Raw genomic sequence first — 26,917 nt, 5'->3', positions numbered from 1 at the left:
GTGCATTAACAGTCTTGAAGTGTGCCTTATCACTCTTGAGGAAATTTCCCTAGCAAAATTGATTCAATGAAAAGAAATCTTGAAGTGATTCCTGATCATTACCTAGATGATGATGTAAATACTGATATCAGCAAGCTCTCTAACCTTATCATAACAATAGTATACAACTATATTGCAGTAGAAAATATAAACTGCAATGCCATAATTTTCAACTTTTTAGAAACAGATGTGATGATAAAGGATTACATTAATAAGCTCACTGAAACTTGCAAGTTCAACCCTAAAAAATTGTTAGGCGTTGATGTGTTAGATCCACTTTTATAAGCAAAGATGAAATAAACTTCCTATGCCTGGTAAAGTCACCTGTGATGTATTGGCGAGAAGATCTGAATTCATGACTGCTGTAAACAGTAAATTCAAAGTCACCCCATCTCCATTGTGTATGAGCCCATCTAGATCTTGCGTTCATGTCATCAGCTATGTCGACTATGTCATCAGCTAGAGGAAAATGTGAAAATGGTAATGCAGTGTGTACTATTGACTATAAACAAGGAATGATGTTGCAAAAGTCAGGTGCTACATTTAACAGCCACCATGTAAACCAAAACTTAAACACCGCATAGGGAACATGCTCAGTCTATAAGTCTAAATATGCTCAGTTTTTAAATCTCTACTCTATGAAATCTCACCTGCTTTTTCTAACAGACACTCATTTTGCAACTTCCTCAAGCTACTCATCTCAAATTTCCTAGCTGCACATTCTTTGACTCATTTTGGCTTAAAGACACATCTGTACTTATATACTTATCCAACTTAGAATCTCCCAATTTTGACTCCTTTCGCTGAGAATCTGTCTACCCCATTCTATCAAATTCATTTGCTTTTTCTATTGTTCTCCTAATGCTACCAAGCATTCTGAACTTTTTGATTTCCTCTTTCTTTAAATGTTGATTTTCTTTGATCTAACTTTTCTAACAGTGAAGTCTTCTTCCTCGTGAATGCTTAAACACTAACTGACTTCCTTTTTCCAACTGCACAGATCAGGCAAGTTGAGATGTGGAAACATTTGCTATGACGACCTTATGCAAATTATTCACATGCCTACTCAAATGTATAATCACAACCACTCTATATGTGTGTGCATGTGTGGAGGAAGGGTGTATTTATTTTTACTTACTTCCCTCATTCACACACTGTGAATTGTTAAAACTCTTAGTAAATCTTGCACATAAGTTCATATCTCAGGATTTCTCATATGTAACTTATCATCTTAAATTTACCTATTTAACTATTAAACTCACTAAAAGATTGATTCTTCACACTCTGTAACCAAAATAAAAATATTTATTTCACAAAAACACAAATATATACAACATCAAATCAACTACTTAACTATGCAAGCACCAATGTATTCTTCAACACACAACAAGCACACTTAAGTTTGCACAGCTTCCTTTCAATCAAATAAATCATCACTTTATATGGACAAAACTCTTAGAACCTTAGTCTCTTGCCTCTTACAAAATTTTTTATTTTTGATTTCACACAGGAGAAATATGTTGTCAGTTGAATGAACCTCCCATGATGAGTCTGCTGACTCCATGGAGTGCAACAACAACAATAATAATAATAAAATATGTTAATATAAATTCACACTTTTTTTTCAATATTTTCTTGTGAAAAATATTGGAAATTCCTTGGTGCACTAAGGAAATTAATTTTGTTTTACTTAATATCATTAATATCCTTAACACTCCTTGTATCAACAACACATTCTGGTAATGCATTCCATTCATTAACAATTCTCCATGTAAAAAAACCTACTCCTCACACACCCTCTTCACCACATTCTTACATAACTTTCAGGGATGGCCTCTGGCTTTTCCCTTCTCACCTTCTATCCTTTTTATAATCCCATCTGGATTAATCCAGTAACATTTTCTCACTAAACTAAATGTCTTTATCATATCATCTCTTTTCCTCCAATCCACCAAACTCAGCAATTCACATTTCTTCAATCTTTCTCCACAGCCTGCACGCCCAAGTCCTGATATTGTCTTAGTCACTCATCTCTGGACCATGTCCAATATTTCAACATCACAATGAAAAACAGGTGATCAATTTCAGCACAATAGTCTAAGTGTAGTTTGACCAGTGCTTTATACAGTGACATAGCCACTTCCTTATCCCTACATGTTGGAGCATTTCTTATCATAGCAGCTACAATGTGCAGTCTTAGAAACACTTGTAACATGCACTCTAAACTTCAGTCTAATGTCAATTGTCACTCCCAAACCTCGAATCTCATCCACTTCCTGCAGTATGGCACCATCAATATAGTTCACAGCCTTATATTTCTGCAATTCAAAATGCAACACCTTGCACTTATTAATATTAAAACTACAACCCCACTACATTGTCAAGTCAAAAGTCTACTCAAATCTTCCTGAACAGAATTAACATCAGCAGTGCTACTTATAATTTTTCCCAACTTTGCATCATCAACAAACAGCTGAAGATCAGTCCATATGATATATTATTTACAAACAAGATGAATAGCAGGGGCCCAAGAACAGAACTGAGAGTCATGCCACTGAGACACTGCTCTATCATAGACAATTTGCTGGTATCATTTAGAGAGCCAATCTCTGATCTATCTAACCAATATTCTGCAGTCTATGCAGCTTTTGCAACACTTATCATGTGATAATCTATCAAATGTTTATGCAAAGTCTGAGAATATCACTGTATATGATTCTCCTTTATCTAACAAACTTCTTATCCTATCATAAAATGCAAGTAAATTGCTGAAACAGAACCTACCCTTTACATATCCATGTTGACCATCATAAAGAATGCTATATCTATGAACCCAATCCTATATTCTATTCCTAACAAATTTCTCCAATATCTTAACCCCCATGCAATTATACAGACTGGTCTATAATTGGAAACTTTTGTCCTAGAACCATGCTTGTTCTAGGTTTTAGTAGGGTTCCAAAGGAGTTGGAAGAAGCCAAAATAGTACCACTCCAAGACTTTCATTAAGAATATGTGGTGATATGTTATCCATTCCTACAGTCTTATTAACATCTAACCCAATATGTTGTGCATAGATTTGCTCACCTGATTTTCAAAAGGACAAAGCGATGTTGGAAAGGGTCCAGAGGCACTGACTATGGTAGTTTCTGATCTCTGCAATGTTGAATATGAGGAAAGGTTGAGAACATGCAATTTACAGAGTCTAGTGTATATATAGGAGGAGAAGAGGTTATATGATAGAGACCTACTAGTTAGTAAGGGGGTTGTTATAGGATCAATATTGAAGAGGTTTTCCAGAAAACGGTGGAAGATCAGGAAAGAACCAGAGGTTATCTCTTGGAGCTCTATAAGGAGGGTGTGAGCAGGGGAGTGAGAAGCAGGTTTTTTTGTATTCAGAGTTATGAATGATTGGAATGCCTTGAATGAGAGGGTGGTGTCTGCAGAGAATTTGAGCGTGTTTAAGGTGCAGTGTGACGAGCTGTGTGTATAACAAAAGGGCCTCCTAGATGAGTCATTGACTCCATGGAGGTCTTAGGGTAATAATAATAATAATATTTCTCATTCTAGGTGATTTAGGTAAATATTAGCTTCTGCTCTGAGCCTACTAGTAGAGGAAAAGTTTACTATCAAAAGTAAATTGTTATTGTTGAGGAATAACAACCCTTACAAACTTATATGTTTTGGACAGTGTGGCAGAGAGATGATTGTCTGATAGCCATGATTGTGCATGTGAATGTCAATTGAACACAGGATGTGTTGAGAGAAATGGAACTGCTGAGAAAGGAGATGGAAGAAATGAAGACCAAATTGAGGAGGGTGAATTAAGATATTTGAAGGCTGGAGTGGTTGGCTAGTGCAAGAAGAATATGAGGAGGTGTGAGAGGAAGGAATCAGAGAGCATGGAAAAGAGGAAGGCAATAGAATGTTAGAGACACAGATGAAGAGCAAATTGCAGAAACTCAGGAGAGTGTGGAAGCAAGGGATAAAGAGATAAGAGAAAGAAGGGAAAGCAGGAGAGAAAGGAGAGAGAGAGAGATTGAAGTGGTAAGGTTCAAGGATATTAGCAAGAGAAGGATGAATGGATTTGGATTGTCATGTATGGAGATTCGATGAGAATCAAAGATCACAGAGGAACAGTGTGGTGAAATGATACAGAGTGTGGCAGTAAAGAGGAACAAAAATGTAGAGAAGGTGATAGTAATGATTTACAAATGACCTAAGAGGTAATATGAATTGTGTAGTATGGAATTTGAGGTTATAGTGCAGCAGAAGTGTCTGAAGAAAGATTGTGAGCTTGTACCCAGTACATTAATGCAGAGTGGAGGAAATAAGCAGTGATAACAAATGACATGATACCAAGAATGTGTAGAAAGAGAAGTCTGGAATATATGAATGCATTAAGTATATTTGAGGATAGAAGAGGCTGTATGCAAGAGATGAAGTACATTTGAATGCAGAACAATGCATTGTCTGGGCAGTTGACTGTGTCAGGGAAACTGGGAATGTGCTGTGGAACTGACAATGCCATTGACTTGGCTGTTTAATGAAAGTCATGCAATTTGACACGTTTTCCTAGAGAGTGGAAGAAGGGTAAGGTAGTGTCATTGCACCAGGGTGATGGTGGAATGGAGGTATCAAACTATAGGCCCGTTTGTATTTCTTCTGTAGTTGTTTAGATTTTGGAAAAATTAGTAAGAACTGGTATACAGAATTGAGGAGATTAAGACAATATTATTTATGTAGGCTAGCATAGATTTGTGAAAGAGCACTCTAGTTTTAGTAATCTGGTTACCTTGTACAATAGAGTAACAAGAGTAGTGTATGAGAGTAAGGCATACACTGTCTTTTTTTTTTTTTTTTTTGATATTTCAAAGGCATTTGACAGGTTGCCAAGTTGCAACATATGGATTTGAATATTAGGTTAGTGGATTGGATTGGTGACTGACTTTTTGCTACATCTTCTTCTTCTTCAACCTTCTGGTTCTGTCCACTGCTGGACGAAGGTCCCCCCCCAATGATTTTCCAGATCACTCGGTTTTCTGCCTCTCCCATCCATTTCACTCCTGCAATTTGTTCCAGTTCATCTCTCCACCTTCTTCTCGGTCTTCCTCTGTGTCTTGCTCCATCCAATGGTCTCCACTCTGTTGTTTTTCTAGTCCATCTCCCATCACTGCATCTAGCAATATGGTCAGCCCATCTCCACTTAACCTGTTTAACGTATTTTACAATATCCATGACACCTGTTTGAGATCTTATCCAGATATTTGTCTTCCTATCTCTTAATGTTATTTTTAGCATACTTCTTTCCATGTGATGTTGTGTTCTTCTCAGCTTTTTGTTTAGGGCTTCTGTTAAAGTCCATGTTTCTCCTCCATATGTTAGGACAGGGAGTAGGAAGGTTACAAGTGGAGTTCCACAGGGTTCAGTACTGAGAGCATTACTGTTCAATTTTTGTATCAATGATTTTGTTACAGGACTACAAGGTGGGTGTTGTAGATGATTAATAATAGTGATGTTTTGGCTCTTCTGGAGGATATGAATAACCTGGAAAGATGGCAAATTAATGGGGAGAATGTCAGTTTAATGCAACTAAATATACGTTGTTAAAATTTGGTATCCACAAAGGGCTGTTTCAGAATTACTTGAAGTTATACTGGAAGATGTGGGGAAATAAACGATCTTGGAGTGATTGTAGATAGAAATTTGTAGTCCAGAGCACATATTGCAGTGGTTGGGAAGGTATCTCAGAGACATGCTGGAATATTGAGGAGAATGTTGACCACAAGAGACAAAAGTCTGGTGATCCCATTGTATAAAGCTTTGGTCAGACAACATCTGTATTTCTTTGCTCAGATATGGTTATTGGGATTTGAAGAGGATAAAGTAACCTGGGAAATGGTGCAAAGATGGATAACAAAAATGATATTAGAACTGTGCAATGTTGATTATGAAAATGGACTGAGGGCATGCGGACTGCAGAGTTTGGTGGACAGAATACAAATGAGGGATGTGATTGGAGGATTATTATCTTATTATTAACAGTGAGTTGATTTCATATGCTAAAACAAGGGGCCATTCCTGGAAGATACAAAAGGAAGTAGTGAACAAAAGGGTAAGAAGTAAGTTTTTTGCATGGAGAGTGGTAGGAGCATGGAATGCATTGCCTGAGAGGGTGGTGAAGATGCAAACAGTGAATGAATTTAATTAAGGGGGGGGGGTATGATACACTTTGTATTGACTAGTGTTGAACTCCCATGATGAGTCTTGTGACATCATGGAGGTCAAGAAGATAATAATAATAATAATTTACAAACAAATAATATTAGTGTATGGTATTTCATGGTATAACAGTGTGTGTGTGTGTGTGTGTGTGTGTGTGTGTGTGTGTGTGTGTGTGTGTGTGTCTGAAATATATATTTTTTTCAATTGCTATGTACAAATCTGCATTATAATTAAACCTTATAATCTAAAGTTTGCGGGTGATTGGATCCACAAACTGAACATCAGACATAATTGTCACTCAAGATTTGTTATTTCTTCTCTTCAGAATCACAGGACTTCATGGGCAGTTACACCCAAAGCACATCAAACTGTGCTTTAAACTCATTCAATGTATATGCATTCACCACAATGTCAGCAATGCATCCCTGACACTCTCATCAGCCACTCTCCATGCAAAGAACCTGATGCTTATGCCAATGTTCATACCCTCCTTATACATCTTCCAGGTATGTCTTCTTGTTCTACCCCCCCCCCCTCTTCTCACATTGTGAAAAAATTTTTCCACATTAACCTTATAATCCTTTACCAACTGAAATACCTCAATCATATCCCCTCAATTCCTCCTATTCACAAGACAGATTGAGGTAATGCAAACTGCATTACCTCAATCTGTCTTTGTAACAGGGGTATAACATCTCAAAGACCAGTTACCACCTTAGTCAGTCTTTCCTGGACCCTTTCCAACATATCCTCATCACCATATAAACCCGGCATCCAAATCTCTGCATAGTAACCATATGAGTCCTGATCGAAGCAATCACAAAATCTATTTATTTCTGCACAGCACATTAAGGTCCTCTGCATCATTGCCATAATCTGATGTGATGATGTCACAACTTGTGCAGTGTGACCTCTGAACTTCAGATCCTTGTCCATCAACCCTTTGAGGTTCTCTTCTCCTCAACTTCCTCCAAAATGTTCACACCAGATGTATACTTTGCATCCCATTGTTGCCTACCAACTTTCAGAACCTTTCACTTTGCAACATTGAACTGGCAGTTCCATACTGTTGCCCAATCATATAATCTACTCAAGTCTTCCTGTAAGGCCACAACATCTGCATGCTTCCTCATCACTCTCCCTAGTTTTGCATCATCAGTAGTGCCCCCCGCCACACCATTGATACCTGTCTGACAGCCAGTCACTTATCCAACTTACTAGTCTGTTATCCAATCGCATCTACTTCAGATTAGTGACCAACTCATGGTGTGGCAATCTGTCAAAAGCCTTTGCAAAATCTACGTATGCATCTCCATTGTCCAAGACATTTGACATCTTGTTACAGTGCATAAGGAAATTGGTAAAACATGACCTCCCTTTAACAAACCCATGCTGACAAGTACAAATAATACCACTGTTATCAACTCACTTTTGAATCCTGTCTCTCACCATCCTCTCATGTACCTTAACAACTCCAGATATACAGATCGGCCTATATATCCACTGCCTTTGTAAAGTGGAACAATTTGACCTTCCTTCCTTCCACTTCTTTGAGGCTTGTGCTATTGTATTGTGACACTCTTGTTAAACAGGTAGGCTAAGGCTGATGAAAACTCCTTGGAACAATCCCTTAAGACACGTGGGAATATGTCATCAAGTCCTATTGCCTTATTGACATCTAGCTTACCACTTCCTCCCTCCAGTTAATTTCTTCATAGAAATACTTGAAGAAAGAGCTCTAAACTCTGCTCCATATAGACCCATTGTTTGGCTACTCTTTGTTTATGATGTTTGCTTGTTTGACTGCATGGCCTTTCAACATGTTTTTCACACACCTAAACAATCAACATTCCAGGATCCAGTTTACATAAAAAAATAAAAAATAAAATAAAATAAAAAAAAATGAAATGAAATGAAAATAACAACAGTCTCCTCTTCCTTTAATTACATGCCAGCAGGATGGATCCCTGGCATTCTCTGTTTGCTGAACCCCCCCCCCCCCCCACACACACACTTAAAGATATATTCACAAGCAATCACCCTTCCCAAGAGAACGAAATTATTAAAACTTTATAAAATAGAGCTAAATTAATTAGTTCAGATAACAATGCCCTCTCTACTGAACTTGACCATCTTCACAAAACCTTCTTAGCCAATAGCTACATTTCCTATCATATTCAAAAAAATTTAAAACCCCAAACACATACATAACCTCTACTCTGTTCAGAACAGAGATTACACCAAACCTATATATCACTATCACATAAATCAAAGGCACATCTGAAAAACTAACAAAAATCTAAAAATATTACAACTTTTCAACTACCTATAGACCATATAAAAAAATTAGTATCTCATATCCTCTCCACCAAAGCCCCACTCTTTAGACCTTCCATGTCACTTGTAGTTATAAACTGTTATGGCCAAACAGGGAGGACAGCCAACATCAGAATTAATGAACATAAGGACGATATCCATTTCCATCACTACAGTTACTCAAGATGATATCTATTTCCATCACTGCAGTCACTCAGGACTTGCTGACCATGCTTTAGACACCCACCATGGAATACACTGAAAAAAACCACTTTATTCCATCTCATCAAATATAAATATGAATTAACTTTTTCTCGAATCTGCTTCTGTCTTAAGAAAGTAACCTAACCTCAACAAATTTGATAACATGAAACTGCTCGAAATTTGGGAAGCTTTCATCATCCACACTCAAACCAACAGTCAAGGATGCTCAATTTATCTCACTCAGGGACACTATTTAGGACTTCAGGCCAACTCTCAGTTGACATGCTTCATTACTTAGTGTAGTGCCTTCATGCACGTATCTTATGTTTTTTATTCCCTGATGATGGCAATTTGACTTTGCCGAAATATTGGAAGTATTAATCAAATTTATTTTAGTTAATACAGTTGTCTCTATTGTTATTTCATTAAAAAATACAGCTAATTTCATCTCCTTTATTTCTGCTACTCCTGGCATTTGTAAATAAACACAGTAGTTCACCTTTTGGCTAATAACCAGTCCTACCCAGGATACTTGTTGGTTGTAGTTTTCCTGCTACATCTTGTCTTGTGCAGTCACCTTTATCATCACCTACTCCACATATCTCCTCAGTCTCAACTATCCCACTCACATCCCAATCTATTCCATTCCTATGCTGGTCATCCACGTTAATACATTCAACTACTGCTTCCAACATCCACTGTCCCTATGCTGTGTGTCTCCCTGTCCACCCAGGCTTACTGGTTTCCTTGTTACTCTTGCATTCCTGTTCTCTCTTCATCTTTCACACTACTACTATTTCCATTGCCAACTATCTCAGTCTCTTCTGCACCACTTTCCTGATCTTTCACTTCACCTCTTATTTCTGATCTCTTGCTTGCACCACACACTGCACTTCAATCTAGCAACAGTTTCTCCAGTTCACTCACTCTAAAGTATTAATCAAATATTAAAACCCCCAAACATTCAAATGCAGTCTTATCACATCTGTATAATTCCATTTTACCCTCAAATGCATGCTATACATCCACAAATTGCACTCCCTTCTCCTAATACATCTCTCCTAGCATACCATTCATGACGAGTCGGAAAGGATGTCAGAAACACACTGACATCCTTTCCGACTATGTTGTTATCTTTCTTTCTCTATCATAACTTCCTAATATCTGCCCTTGCATCCACTTAAATCATTTGTTTTCATAGCCACCACTATTTCTCTTGCTCCTTTCTTCCTCATATCCAAAAACATGAATTATTTTGCTCATTCTCCCTCCTGATAGCAGACTTTATGATAATGATAATGATAACGGACTCCTGATAATGGACTTTCATTAAGCAATCCTCTATCAATGGAATCCCCACACTGCTATTATTGAATGATTCATCACCTTTTTTTTTTCTTCCATTCTCTTCTTTTGCACTCTTTTATTTGTTTCCATTAAATGTCTAATATCACTCTGCATGTTCCTAATTTATTTTTCACTTTGAATAACTCTTTCTTCAAACCTTGGATTCCAGCAATTTTACTCTCTCATTCCCATACCTTGCTGCCTCTTGTTCTGCTGCATCTTTCTTCTGTTTCCTCATTTCTATTTATTTTCGCTTTCATATTGCTTATTTTCATTTCTTCATTGTAGCTCTCTTTCACTCCCTCAGTCTCACTAGCTTTCATTCCGTTTCCATTTCTTCCATTTAACTTTCATCCCATTTTGCACTTTCTACAAATCCATACCTTATCTCATCTCTTAAGTCTCTCCACAAGCACATCCTTCACATTTTGCTGTGCATACATGTTGCATTGACAACATCAAACAACAACAACAGACCTACTAAGACATACTACCAAAATAAACAACGTTATTCCAAAATGCATGCAATATTTTTGGAGCTCTTAACAGTGCAAGATGCAGTGGTCCTTTAAAAAAAAAACAAGATAAAGAAGTAAATAGAAGAATCACACAAGGAAAGAAAGAATTTTGGCTGTATAAAGATTTTCTATTTGGAGATTTACCTATATGCCTAAAAAGAAAGCTTTTTAATATATGCATTATTCCAATGTTTACTTATGGAAGTGAGACATTGGCAACAACTGAAAAACAGGAAAAAAAACTGCGTGTTTGCATTCCAAAGAGCCTTGGAGACTGGAAGAGTGTTATGTGGAAGAATGCTCCACATAACAAAGAAGAATAGAATTAGAAATATGACTGGAGTAGAAGATATTGTGAAGTGTTATAAACATGTAAATAGAGATGTGCTGGTTATATGATAAGTGCTTATGATAAGTGACGACCTATGTCCTTTAAGAGTGGAGGCCTTTGGAAGGCAGTGAGACAAATGATTTTGAGAGCATATGGTGTGAGGTAGAGGTGGGCAAGACAGGATATTTAGTGTGGTGTTGCTACAGACCCAGGAGCACAGAGAATGGGGACCAGGAGATGTTTAGACAGTTAAGTTTGGCAAGTGCAAGAAGAATGATTGTTATGGGAGATTTTAACTACAGTAGTATAAATTGGAGAGAGGAAGATGCATGTAGCAATAGGGGAATGGAATTTCTAGAATTCTTGAGGGACAAATGTCTTAGGCATTTGACAGGGCACCACATGATAAGCTGATATTTAAGTTGCAGCACATAGGTCTGGATGTCAGATTGGTCAATTGGATTCAGGATTTGCTGTCTGAAAGGTATCAGAGAGTTGTGTATGGAGGAGCAGTTTCAAGGAGGCAGAGGGTTACAAGTGGGGTCCCACAGGGCTCAGTACTAGGACCTATATTGTTTAACCTTTATATCAATGACATTGTCAGTGGATTGCAAGGGGATATTCAGTTGTTTGCGGATGATGCGAAGCTGGGAAGGATTATTAGTAATAATGCAGATGTGGTAGCCCTGCAAGAGGATTTGAATAAGCTAGATAGATGGGCAAATGAATAGGATGTCGGTTTAATGCAGCAAAATGTAAGGTCTTGAGGTTTGGGAAACATCGATGGGATGCTGCATACTCTTTGGGAGGAGTTATACTGGAGGAAGTAGGGGAGATAAGAGATCTGGGGTTGATGATTGATAGAAATCTGAAATTTAGGGGACATATTGCAAAGGTGGTGAAGGTAACACAGAGGATTGCTGCAATTATGAGAAGGACACTGACCTGCAGAGATAAAAGGGTTATCATTCTGTTGTATAAGTCTCTGATCAGACCACACTTAGACTATTGTTCTCAGATTTGGTCCCCAGGATTTGAAGGGGATAAATTAACTGTGGAAAGGGTACAAAGACAGATGACAAAGATGGTTTCAGGACTTTACAATTTTGGTTATGAGGATCAGCTGAGGGAATGTGGACTGCAGAGTTTGGTGGATAGAAGAAGGAGAGGTGATATGATTGAGACTTTTAAACTGTTGAGAGGTGGTTACATGGTTGACACTGGGGAGTTCTTTTGCTTGGTTGAACAATGCGAAGGAGTGATGACAAGAGACCATCCCTGGAAGTTACGAAAGGAAATTGTGAGCAAGAGGGTGAGGAGTGGTTTCTTTGCTATAAGGGTGGTTGAACTGTGGAATGCATTGCCTGATGGAGTGGTGAGAGCGAGAACAGTCAGTGGATTTAAGGAATTGTATGATAGACTTTGTGTTTCGTAGGGGGGGGCCTCCCCTTGATGAGTCTTATGTTCTTAGGAAGGACCTCCCACAATGAGTCTTTTGACTCCATGGAGGCCTGAATAATAATAATAATAATATTAGTAAGAAGTCTGTGATTTGCTATCTCTGTCTTGGAGTCTCCTTTATGCATTGGAATTATTTTGTCCTCTTTCTGCCCTTATCTCCTCCCAGTGCTGAGATTTAAATTAAGCAGCTTAATGAGAGGAGCTTCTATTTCCCTTGCATATTCTGGTAATACATGGACTAATGTCTCATCTAATCTCATAGTGATATTTGCATTAAGGTTCTGGAATATCCTAAGTACTCACATCAGGAAGTCTCACATCTGTCACCTGTAGTATCTCAACCTGGGTGGTATACACTCGCAAAATGATCACTCAGTAACTCGACTATTTTGTCCACTTGTGTTACCCTCTATCATCTGCAGTATAAGAGATTATGTATAAAAAATGATGTATAAAAGAGAGAGAGAATGTGGATGGCATCACCAGCTCTGTAATTCCATATATATATATATATTATTATTATTATTATTATTATTATTACGGGTATCTCCATGGAGTCAGTAGACTCATCGCGGGAGACCCAAACTAGCAAAACAATATCTGTCATATCTCTTCTTGAATTCATTTACAGATGAAGAGCTCACAACAAAGTCAGGCAATGAATTCCACTCATTCACCACCCTCCAGGCAAAAAACCTTGTTCTGACACCTTTGTTAACCACACTCTTCTTTAATTTCCAGAGATGACCTCTTGTTCTTCCATCACTATCACACAGCTGAAACATTTCCCCTGCATCAATCCTATAAAAAATCCTATATATACCCCTTCTTATCTCCAATGTCAAGAACAGATGATCACTTTATCCCCTGTTAGATGTAGTGTGGCTACCTTGGTTACTGACAAGTTCATAGATAATATCACTAAATCCATTCCTCCATTATCCATTCCTCCTTGCAGGCTATGTTCCCTGTGAAGTTCCTATAATAATTATCCTCCCTACATTTGTTGGCTAATTTGCCGATTTTCTCCACATTCTCTCTCTCTCTTTCTCTTTTACTTCCAGGCCTATGGCCTCACCCAACTACACATTTCGTTCTACTGGTGTGCTACCCTCCTCATATATCACTTCATTATACCAAACTGTAAATTCATTATAAATTAAAGATGCCAAGAAGTTATATTCTTGGTTTTATCCTTTATCCAAGTGTAAACAAACAAAGTTTGCACATGAAGTCATTTCATGACTGGGCTACTTGTATACAGAAGCTAATGACTTCACATAATTTGCCTTAGTATCCCATAATGCAATGCACATATCCTTACTGACATGTATGCTATGCATTATGGGAATGGCCATTACCCAGATGGTTTTCAACCTATATCGAGGTCTCATCAGTTGGAGACATACCTAGAAGTGATACTAAGGTTGATACTAATGTAGAAGCCATATTTCCATACAAGTAGTCAAAAGGAGTCATTCTTCAATATTCTGGATTGGAGACAGATGCTGAAAGTTTTACCAATTTATTAAGAATACTTATAAGTTTTGCTGCATTCCTAACATTCATTGCCATACTGTTTGGAAAACTAATGGTTAGTTTAATTACTAAGTTTCTATCAGTTCATATCAGATTATAATATATTAAAAATAGTTCTGCTTGTATCTGGATTATCAGGCTTCAGGGTATCCATGAAAAGGTAAACTGAAATACTATATCAAAATTAGACATACTTACTGTAAAATTTGAAATAAAATTCTATCATATTTCATTATATCATGCACCTACATTTATTTTATTACAGATGCTTGCCATTTGCCAAAAGTTGTTGGTCCATGTGAGGGAGCTTATCCTTCATGGTATTATGATGCTGCACATTCTGTATGTTCACCTTTTACTTATAGTGGTTGCCTGGGAAACAATAATAGATTTATTAGCAAGGAAGTCTGTGAACAAACTTGTGTGCATCAGGAATCTCTTGGTATGTGATTGTTTTGCAATCCTTATTTTATTGCTCATGAAATTTAAAATTATTTATATATTATTTAGAATAGTGTATTGAACTCTGCTGTTCTAAATAATAAGTTTTTAATCTTATCTGCTGGTGATAATGATATAGTGCTTAAGGTTTTTTTTAAGTCAGATATATTAAGTAGTATATGGAGGGGCAAAATCGAGGCAAAAACAGGTGACTAGTGGTGTGTGTGCAAAGTTTGGTGATGGGACCATTGCCATTTAATTTGTACATAAGTGATATAGGAAATAACCTGAAAGGAAATATTCAGTTCGCTGATGGTGCAAAATTAGGTAGAGTGATAGTTATTCAAGATTGATGTGGAGAGCCTGCAGGAAGATTGAAATAGGCTGTCTCAATGGGCAGAAGATTATTACATAGTTTGGGTATCACACTAATGGCACTGTACTCCAGGAAATAGATGACGCTGAAGATTTAGGGGTGGTGGTTGTAGAAAGAATTAAAGTTTAGAGGACACATTGCTAAGATTTCTATGGTAGCTCATAAGATTACTTGGCTATTGAAGAACACATTAGCAAGTAGAGATTAGTAAGTTGTTATTCCTCTTTATAAGGCCTTGATATGTCCACATTTGGATTACTGTGCTTAAGTCTGGTCTCTCCTAGGTTTCTTGGGGATCAGGAAGTGGTGGAGAAGATTCAGAGGTGAGTGACCAAGATGATGAATGATCTGTGGAATGTTCCCTATGAAAATAAATTGAGGGTGTGTGGATTGCAGAAGTTGGTTGATATGAGATAATGAGGGGTTATGATAGAAACGTTTAAGTTGCTTAAAGGGTTTTATAGGATTAATGCAGAGGAAATGGCCTCCGTAGCACAATTGGAAGAGCAATGGTACATTGCGCCCTTCGATTGGAATAGGCCTAAGTTCGGTTCTCGTCGTGACGGGAGGAATCTTTATGTGGACTTTTTTCAATCAAAGGTGAGTTAGCCAATTTCATATGGAGGTAGCAGGGTTTTTCTCCCGGAAACTCGGGTTTTTCATCCCGCATACAGACAAATCGGCCCTTCAGAACACACGCAATTTACAGACAAAAAGTACTAGTTGTGGTGGGCAGTAAATGGCGTTGATGGAGATGATTGGTGGTAGAGCTTCGGTGTAGTGGTGAAGATAGTAGGTGTCCTCCCACGATGAGTCTTCGGACTCCTTGGAGGTGTCACGAATAATAATAATAATAATAATAATAATAATAATAAATGTTTCAACACATGGCTGTAGGGGCCAGAACAAGGTGTCATTCCTGGAAATTGAATAGAGGTGTTGTTAGCGGGAGGTGTGAGGACTAGATTTTTTGTTTGGAGAGTTGTGAATGAGTGGAATGGGTTGCCAGAGTCAGTTGTGAGTGTTTTGTATGTTAATGGATTCAAGGAGAGGTATGATAGATTGTGTGGATAGTTTGGGTATCCCCATGATGAGTCTTCTGACTCCATGGAGGTGCCCATACAATAATAATAATAATATTTAGATATAATAATGCAGTAATCCCTCAATTATTCAACCAAAGCAAGAGAGTTGTTTTCAAGTTGGATAATGATTGAAGATTGGAATAAAAGGTAGAAATACATGATGCTAAACCGGAAGTGAGTTAACTAAACATTCATTCATTTGAAAATTAGATAACTGAGAAATCACTGCAGTTCTGAAGTGTTTTTGTCAATATATGGTTCAAGATTTTTATTTATATATATAAAATATATCGTTATCAATAATGATTTTTAAAAATAGTGTCTATAAGTCAGTGTAAACTGTAAATATATATATATATATATATATATATATATATATACATTAGGAGAATTCATTTTTACTTGGTAGGGAATATTATAAAATAAGTTTAATGACTATTCTCTCGGAAATAGTCATTAAACTTATTTTATATATACATATATTGAAAAATAAAATCTGAGTTCATTGACAGCATTAAAATGTGTAAAAAGACTGATTATTGTTGCGACCTTTTTACGGGACCATATGCCTCACAGTTGTGAACTGAGGTTTTAGGAAATAGAAGTTTGTCTACCAATTGTAATGAGCAAGGGTTATCTGTTTTTGAATAGTGGGCAATAAGGGTGTCACTGTAAATTTCAGAAAAAGACTTAGTAGATAATATAACAAATTAATAACAGAAAAGAAATCAGCTGTATAAATTCTTAATAGTTTACACATGCTAGTGTTGGATTGTACTTCCTTGTTTTTGATCTGCCATCTTGTTTTAACTCTGTTCTTAAACAAGTAATAAGTTGCTGGTTGATTACTAATTTAAATATAGAGAAATTTATATTTTTACACTGTGCCACTCTATATCTAGATTAGTCTAATGAAATGTAGTGAAACCAAGCATCAAGTTTATGTAAGAAATAATATCGATATTATTTCTTACATAAACCAAGTTTATTTTTTATTTTTGAAGCTCCTGCTAGGTCTGATAATTTCATGAATGGTGCAGTAAAGGAGATTCAGGGAAACACAATTTTAAAATCATCAAAACAAAACATTTAATTCTGGGTTATATATTATACATATAAATTCAATTCTGAGAACAAGATAATATAAATGTCTTAGCTTAACTGGTCACAACATCTTACAGATTCAGTCCATGGGCATTCTGCTATCAGACTTATAGCTTTCACAATATTAAAATAAGTTTTAATAGAGTTCAATATCACAAAATCTCTTAGTAACATATTTTACTATTATCACACAGTCAGTAAAAGTCTCAATACATTAATGGTGGCAATAACTGCTTCATGAGTATAGATTTTCATACTTCATACTCCGACTGATTTCATCATAAAAACGTTACAATTAATGTGGGGAATAACAGGAGGAATTACACATATATCTCTGCACTGAAGTAACATAAAATTGGACAGTTCTTACCGGATAAATCCTTTGCTCATCTATTTCACTATGGGCACACTTTATAACTATATTTACTTAGCACACTTGGCAACACTATTTGGAATAAATCTTCTCATTGATAACTGAACTATTAATGGTCGCATTTCACATGTATAGACGTACTTGGATAAAGGAAAATGCTCATTCCTTCTTTAACACTATTCAACCATTTCAGCTCTCTGTTAAAGTTTCATGAAACTAATGGAACGTGTAGTAATTCTTTAACTTCTGGAATTATTCTCAGTTGCCTATTACTTTCCCAGTCCTCAAATAGTCCAATTACAGCACTAAAGTTCTAGACACAGCAATCCTTTGCATTCACTTTGCTGCTTCTAGTATTTTCCTCGTCTGTCTCTGCTATATTCAGTGCTCTCATGTCCCCCAATTGTCAGTCCTGAAAAAGAGAAAAGCCCTGGTTTTCTCCACTCTCATATGTCAATTCTTTCTCTCAGTTGAATACCATATCTCGCAATCCAAGCACGCCCTAGCCCGTCTCCATAGTAACAAACAAAATAAAATAAAAACAGAAATATTGCATAACATTATACCTTTACATACTGGTAGTGATAAATAAAAAATTAAAATATTATAATTCACATAAGGCATATTAAACTTATATATACAATTCCTCATAATATTAAATTAGGAATAATCAAAATAAACAGAATAATATTTCAATACAAGGTTCTATCATTGCTAACACATATTTTAGATTAATTAATAAAATTTAATAAATAAACTCAAGGCAATTACATGAATAATAATTTTAATGGGATTAATATCAAATAATTTTTATAAGTATAGCCTTTAGTATGGTAGATTAAGTTGGATTCTGTAAGGAAAATTAATAATTTAAATTTCTCCTTATTCAGAAACCAACACTAGTATGTTTATATAGCACAGGCAATAGGTTAATGTAACAACTTCTTAGTGCTTACTGCACTTAATAGTAATTTGACATATTCAAGTCTTTCACAGTAATCAAGGTATGAGATTTCTTGCTTCTATCATCTATATTAATTTTTAGAATTTCTAGAATCCTGCTCAAGTCCTTTAATTAATATAATAATTAATATAATTTTATAAGTATCATATTACCTCATTAAATATTTACATAGGTCATAATAATTTAATATAGAAATTACACTGTATTAAGACAGCTCTGGTGATATCTTGTGGAAGTTTTATTTTACTTAAGAATTCATACTAACCCTATGTAGACAGCATCAGTATGAAGCATTACCTAAGGAATACTGCATTAAGAATAACCTGGAATTATTCTTGAGTTTCCATTCGAATGGTGCTTTAAGTTATTGAAAAAGTTGGTACAAGACTGAATTCTGGACTGAATAGAGAAGAATATGATAATTTGTAGGGGATAATATGTGAAGAGTAGTAGTTAATTTAGTAGTTAACTTACTTTTAATGATAAATTGACAGTTGAGTTGGATAAAGGAAATGGGTATTTAGTGATGCTGCTGGACTTTGCAAATTCATTTCACAGAGTTCCTCGTGGAACTTTGTCAAATTGAGTCCAGGAGAAGGCATGTTACTAGTGGAGTACTGCAAGGATCAGTACTTGGTCCTCTGTTGTTTAATTTGTATGTGAATGATGCAAGAAATGATTTAAAGGGAATGGAATTATTCTATTGTTTGTTGATGATGCTAAGCTGGGAAGAGTGATATTCAGTGCAGATGATATAGAGATCCTGGAAGATGACTTAAATAAACTATGATTATGGATAAAAGTAAATGGCTGCCCAGTTTAACAAAGCCAGTGTAAGATTATGTGCTTTGAGATGAAGAGATCATAAGCTGTGCACTATATCGAGGGAAATTAACTGCAGGAATTGATGAAGACAGGGGAGTTAAAATTTGGAGTACACATTGCAAAGGATGCCAAAACAGCATATCATATTATGTGGCTATGAAAGATATACATGGCAAGCAGGGATAAAGAGTTTATTATTTCCCCTTTATAAGATTTTAATAAGACCACATCTGGACTACTGCATACATGACACACCAGGTCATTGGATTCCTTGTGATGAAGAAATGGTGGAGAGGATCCAGCGATGAGTGACCAAGAATTGATTATTATTATTATTATTATTGCGGGTATCTCCTTGAAGTCAGTAGACTCATCACAGGAAACATAAACTATCAAAACAATAGCTATCATATCTCTTCTTGAATTCATTTATAGACAAAGAACTTACAACTGAGTTAGGCAATGCATTCCACTCATTCACCACACTCCAGGCAAAAAACCTCGTTCTCACACCCCTTGTTAACCACACTTTTCCTTAATTTCCAGGGATGACCTCTTGTTCTTCCATCACTATCACACAGCTGAAATATTTTCCCTGCATCTTATCTTATAAAAACCTTTTAGTAATTTAAATGTTTCTATCATATCCCCTCTTCTTCACCTCTCAACCAACCTCTGCAATCCACAAGCTCTCTATCTATCAATAGGGAGCATTCATCACTCACCAACTTAGTCACTCTCCTCTGAACCCTCTCCACAACCTCCTGATCTCCAAGAAATCCAGGTGACCAGACTTGAGCACAGTAATCCAAATGTGGAAGTATCGATGCATTATAAAGGGGAATAATAACTTCTTTATCTCTGGATGTTAGTGTGTTCTTCAATAACCAAGTAATCCTATGTGCAATCATGGACACCTTAGCAATGTGTCCACTGAACTTCATCTCCCTATCCACCAACTCCCCCAAGTCCCTAGCCTCATCAATCTCTTGGAGTAGTGTTCCATCAATGTAGTACATAGCTGGCAATGTTTTAATCCCAAAATGCATAACTTTACACTTTTCCACATTGAACTGACATCATTACTTTTTATCCATTTTGTCAGTTGTCAGCTTATTTAAATCATCCTGCAAACTCTCAACATCAGCTTGATTTTTTATTGCGCTACCCAACTTTGCATCATCAGAAAATAACTGAATATCTCCCTTCGTGCCATTTCCTACATCATTTATGTACAAATTAAACAATAACGGCCCAAGCACAGAGCCCTGAGGCACTACTGATCACCTGCCTCATCCTAGACTCTGCTCCTCCATACACCACTTTCTGGTATCTCTCCCTGAGCCATTTTCTTATCCATATCACCAGTCTTATCCATATCATCAATTTGCGCAACAGTATTCCATAAGGTATCGTGTCAAAAGCCTTAGCAAAATCCAGAAGTACCACTGCGGAGCCATTTCCTTTGTCCAACTCAGATGTTATTCTATTATAAAAAGTTAATAAATTGCTAGGACAGGATTGATTTTTAACAAAACCATGTTGGTCCCTATAGAGTATCATATTCTGATCCACAAATTCTTGAATTCTGTCCTTAACCGACTTTTCCAGTACTTTTACCACCACTCCCAAGATGGTGATTGGTCTGTAATTAACTACTTTAGCCTTAGAGCCACCTTTATGCAAAGGAACCACTTTGCCTTCCTTCCACTCTCTAGGGACCATACCAGAGTTCAAACTCAAGTTAAATAACCAAGAGGCATTGACAATTACTTTGCACATTCACTCAACACCCAAGCTGATATTCCATCTAAACCTACAGCAGTGTTTGCATTTAAATTCTGCAATATACTAAGTACCTCTGATTTATTAACTTCAATTTTCACATTAGTTATTGCTACAGGGTACAGAGAATATCCTAACTTGGATGATAGACTTTTGAAAAGTGATCACTCAGTAACTCTACTATTACATCTGAATTGGTCACCTCAATACCATCAGCACCCACTAAGGTGATTCTTCCAAAGTCGTTGTTCCTTTTACTTGCCACATAGCAGAAGAACTCTTTGGGATTACCCTTGATCTCCTTGGCTAAGGTCTTCTTATAATCTGATTTAGCTTTTTTTATTATGCTGGTAACCTTCCTAGCTTGAGCCTTTTACTGCTCATGGGTGTACTGATTGTCTTTCTCCTTGTAAATTCTCCATAACAGTTTCTTTTTTTGCAGATTATTATTATTATTATTATTATTAAACAAGACCTCATGGAGTCAAAGACTCATCTAGGAGGTCCTTTTATCTCACACACATCTCATCATACCGGGTCTTAAACACATTCAAACTCCCTGCAGACACCACACTCTCAGGCAAGGCATTCCAATCATTCACAACTCTGCACGAAAAAAACCTGCCTCTCACTCCCCTACTCACACCCTCTTTATACAGTTTCCAGGGATGACCTCTGGTTCTCCCCTGATCTCCCACTATTCGCTGTAGAACTTCTCCACCATTGATCCTATAGCAACCCCTTACCAACTTGTAGGTCTCTATCATATCTCCCCTCTTCCTTCTCTCCACTAGTCTCTGCAAATTACATCTTTTCAATCTTTCCTCATACTCGACATTCCAGAGGTCAGAAACTACCTTAGTCAGTCGCCTTTGGACCCTTTCCAACATCTCTTCATCCTTCTGAAAACCAGGTGACCAAATCTGGGCACAATAGTCCATGTATGGCCTAATCAAAGCCTTATACAATGGAACAAGAATCTCCCTACTTCTACATGTCAGTGTCCTCCTCATCATTCCCAGAAGTCTTTGTGTTGTCTTCACAATTTTGGCGATGTGACCCCTAAATTTTAGATCCTTATCCACTATCACTCCCAGATCTCTTATTTCCTCTACTTCCAACAATATATTTTCACCAAGCATAAATTCTGCATCCCATCTTTGTTTTCCAAATTTTAAAACCTTACATTTTGCAACATTCAACTCACATCCCCATTTGCTTGCCCAATCACTCAATTTATTCAAGTCTTCTTGCAAGGCCACAACATCTTCACTACTCTTTATGGTTCGTCCCAACTTTGCATCATCTGCAAACAACTGAATATCTCCATCCAAATCTTCGCCAATATCATTAATATACAAGTTAAATAGTAATGGCCCTAAAACAGATCCCTGAGGCACTCCACTAGTGACTTTCCTTTTCCTGGATATTGCACCCCCATACACAACTTGTTGATACCTATCAGATAGCCAGTCTCCGATCCAATGCACTAATCTAATATCCAACCCCATCTGCTCTAGTTTGACTGTCAACTTATCATGAGGCACTCTATCAAAAGCTTTTGCGAAATCCAAGTATATTACTGTGTATCCTTCTCCTCTGTCCAAGGAAGCAGTCACTTTATTGTAATAAGTAAGTAGATTACTAAAACACGACCTCCCTTTAGCAAATCCATGCTGTCCATCAAAGATTATACCATTGTTGTCAACCCAACTCTGGATCCTAGTTCTCACAAGCTTCTCCAACAACTTAACCACAACACCTAACACACAGATAGGCCTATAGTTTGATGCTTGAGTTCGATCACCTCCTTTATGAAGTGGCACAATCTTGCCCTCCTTCCACTCTTTAGGGACTTGACCAAGTGCAAGACTCGTATTAAAAAAATATGTCAAGGCAGGTGTCAACTCTCTGGCACATTCCTTCAGAATACGCGGTGATATATTATCAAGTCCCACAGCCTTATTTACATCTAGTTTACTCAACTCCCCAAACACCTCTTGCTCACTTACAGTCAGTCTCTCCTCCCCATCATCAACTGCTCTTAATCTCTCCATGAAGTCACATTCACAAGATTGAAAGATCTTTATGAACTGCTCATTAAGTATCTCCACCACACATTCTGCAACAGCTGTCTTTATACCATTTCCTCCAATCAATGTCATCCTTCCATAATCATTCTTTCTTTTGCTGGCTACATATCGAAAGAACTCCCTAGGATTCTTTTTAGCTTCATTAGCTAACTGCTGTTCATACCTCTCTTTAGCTACTCTCACCAACCAAGTCACTCTCCTTGCCTGGTCTTTGTAGAACTCATGAAATTGGTTACTTCCACTTCTCTTATGCTGCCTCCACAATGCCCTTTTTCTCTGTATTGCATGCTTAATCTCTTTATTCATCCATCTCACACCTAACTTATTTAACCTTCTCACCCGTGGTATACATTTAGACATTGCATCCACTAAATATTTTTTGAAAATCCCCCAAGCTGCATTGATCTCTTTTCCAGCTAACTCCTCATTCCATGCTACACCTGCAAGCTGTCTCCTGAGCTCTTCATAATCACCCCCCTTGTAGTTCCACATATACCCTTTTTTCACAGGGGTCCTTGCACTGCTGGCAACCACCCAAGTAATCACCTCATGGTCACTTTCGCCAATTGGTGGATGATTTGATACCTCATTGATAATTACATCCTCCGATGAGATGACCAAATCCAAGACCCTTAATCCTCTTGTGCCCTCTGTTACATACTGTCTGAGGTAGTTATCCCTCAAAAACTCAAGAAACTCATTTTCTTTACTTCCAGTTGCTATCTCTTCATTCCAATCTATATTGCCATAATTAAAATCACCCATAATGATCATCCTTTTCTTATTTGCTTGGCTTATTTGACTATACATTTCACTATCACCACCATCCACATTACCAGGTCTATAACAACATCCCACCAAGTATTTGAATCTATTCACCTCTATCTCACACCATACTGCCTCAAAACCACTGGCCCCATTTCCCCCTTGCATCTCTACCTTGTATGGACATAACTCTTTCTCTATCATCAATAGCACTCCCCCTCCCTTTTTACCCCTTCTATCCTCACGAAACACATCATACCTTTCCATCTCTATTCCTGTCAGGATGTCATCCTCATCTAACCATGTCTCACTTATTCCGACAATCTCTGGGTGCACAGACGCAATTAGTGCAACCATTTCATCCGCCTTGTTTCTTATACTTCTAGCATTGGTATACAAACACAACAACTCATTTCTGGATCTACAGCTAGTTCCACTGATACCACTCACTCGATGTGATCTCTCCATGCTGGACTGGGGCCATTTCCCTTTCTGCTTCTTCATTTTAGAACCCTTTGCAATTCCATCTGTTTCCTTTTGATCCCTGATCATCCCATTACTTTCCTGCCTACACATTCTCTCACCTCTTCTTGGAGCATCCACCTTTCTCACGCTGTGTATCCCTGTCCACCCTGAGCCTCCCCGTTTCCCTGTTCCTCTTGCACACCCATTCTCTCATTATCTATACTCATACCACTCACTTCCACATTCATTTCCACTCCTTCAATCTCTCCTGTCTTACTCTCCTGCTCTTCCACATCACTCCCCTCTCGATCTGATTCATTCTCTCTATTCACTTCTCTACCTTCCAGCAGCAGTCTCTCCAAGCGACTCACACCATAACCACTCAAATGCAGTCCATCGCTCCCATACAACTCACTTCGTCCCTCAAACTCATTCCACACATTAACAAACTGTACTCCCATCTCCTCACACATTTCAGCCAGAATATCATTCATAATCCTTGCTCTCCGCCTCATTTCACCACAATCATACCTAGGCAACACACTGACCACCCTTCCTGTCACACTATTCTCCTTTATCTTTCCAAGCAGTCTCCTGACATTCATTCTGACATGCTCCTTGTTCTCTCTCAAATCATTCGTACCAATTAATACAATTAACTCTTTTGCTCGTTCCCGCCTCATATTCAATGCCTCAATCACTCTACTCATTTTACCGCCTGGAAAACATACCTTGTGCATTTTATCCTCTAGCACACCTTTAATAATGGAGTCACCATACAATGCCACTCGCTCATCTTTTGTTAACTCTTTCATGCCATCATGATTTATTTTAATAGTTTTGACCTGCATTCTCTTAATTTCATTCCGCATCCATTTCATTTCTTGCTTCATCCAATCCAATTCACCTTCTGAACCTCGCGACACATTCACTCTATCATTAAATCTTTCTAACTTTCTAACTCTCGACCCTCTCTTCTCACTTTCCCTCTCATTCATCCTTCTTTGTTTCCGTACTTTCGGTCCAACATACGTCCAACTTTCACTGTCATTCTTCTCACTTTCACTCTCACATATCTTTCTTTGTTTCCGTACTTTCGGACTAACATGCGTCCAACTTTCGCTATCATTCTTCTCACTTTTACTGTCATTCATCTTTCTTTGGTTCAGTACTTTCGTTCCAACATGCGTCCAACTTTCGCCATCAGTCATTCTTTTTTCGCAATCATTCATTCTTTCGATTTTTTTTACTTGCGATTTCTGCACCACGCCATTTCTACTTTCATTCGTTCTCTCAATTTCGTTTCTTTCCGCCTCACTTTCGTCCCTTTTAACATCCGTTACGGTTGTCAAATCGCTCTTTTTCTTTTTTCCTGATTTTTTAACATTTTTTCGCCTGTCTTTCCCGCCATCCTCTTTCAAACGTGCACTCACGACACAATCGGTACTAGCACTTTCTGTTATCAACTTCATATTCGCATTCATCAATTCCTCGTTCAGGTCACATTTCGCACACACCCTTCTTCCATCCGCACTAAACATCCACAAATCATTTATGTAATCGAAGGAATACATATAACAGACCTCACACTTAACGAACCTACTGAAATCCAAATTAAAATCATGGAATGACAATGCAGCCGCCATTTTTTTCTCTCTGCAGGTTACTAGGTCTAATATTAACGTTTTCGTATTTAGTTTAAGCAAGAAAAAAAAACCCCACACTAATAATATCGGTAGCGTACAACGTTTACAGCCGCTCTTACTTAAACAATTACGCATATATACTTAATTATTCCTAGTAAAACTTATCTGAATCAGGAGCTCTTCAAAGCACATTCGTAGCGCTTGACCCACTAGCGCCCTCTCCTCGATCAAGTTCGATACTACTACTCATCCATCTAACATCTACCTTGTTTGTTTTCCTAACTGTGGGAATACATTCTGATATTGCCTTCCACAGATACCTGCTGATTTTTTCCCATGCACTGCTAACATCTTTCCTCTGCAATATCTTCTGCCATGGGATGGCTGTAAGCTCACTCCGAAGTTTGTTATAATTACATAACCTGTAGTTCTGTATATACCCCCTCCTAAGAGAGAAATCCACAAATTTTGCAACCTCCCAAGTCAACCACATGATCGCTCTCACCAATTGGAGGTAACGAGGACACCTTACTTATGCATATAAGCTGGTCAGAGATTGTTATCAGGTAGACAAGGAATAGATTTTTCATCACCCCTGAATGGGAGAGGGGGGTAGAACAAGAGGCCATTGCTGGAAACTGTAGAAGGAGGGTGTGAGCAGAGGAATGAGGAAAAGGTTCTTTGCATGGAGAATGGTTGGTGAGTGGAATGCATTGCCTCAGTGTGAATGTGTTGTGAATGAATCAGTTTAAAGCACGGTTAAATGAGCATTGTGTGCAATAGCGTATACCGCCCATGATGAGTCTCTAACTACATGGAAGTCCAATGTTAATAATAGTAATAAGCATAATAATGTCACTAATGCCAGCAGCGTTCGGAACATGGGGGAAGAGTTTTTGGCATTTGTTAGTTCATCCTGGCCAAAAGTTATGGCATTATGATTCATGGCTGTCAGAAGATGATATAATTAGTGGGATAGAATTGTGAAGAGTATAGTGTGTTCAAGGAGGATAGA

The 26,917-nt window shown here is 37.5% G+C and overlaps 1 protein-coding gene across 3 annotated transcripts in view; it reads left to right on the top strand.

Annotated features, from left to right (window-relative positions):
- The window catches only part of LOC150102627 (papilin-like), an 843,028-nt gene that overhangs the window by 569,601 nt on the left and 246,510 nt on the right, over positions 1 to 26,917 (top strand). For all 3 annotated transcript variants that reach the window (XM_090399411.1, XM_090399410.1, XM_090399409.1), the window contains one exon: positions 14,246 to 14,422. In XM_090399411.1, the coding sequence (XP_090255537.1) occupies positions 14,246 to 14,422 (177 nt within the window). The remainder of the gene's footprint in view (positions 1 to 14,245; positions 14,423 to 26,917) is intronic.

Source organism: Typopeltis vanoorti, chromosome 10 (genome assembly GCF_054136105.1).
Source record: "Typopeltis vanoorti isolate ZY-2024b chromosome 10, IOZ_Tvanoo_1.0, whole genome shotgun sequence".
Classification (NCBI taxonomy): Eukaryota; Metazoa; Arthropoda; class Arachnida; order Uropygi; family Thelyphonidae; genus Typopeltis; species Typopeltis vanoorti.
Note: the sequence above shows the minus strand (reverse complement) of the source record. Positions and strands in the feature narration are given on the sequence as shown.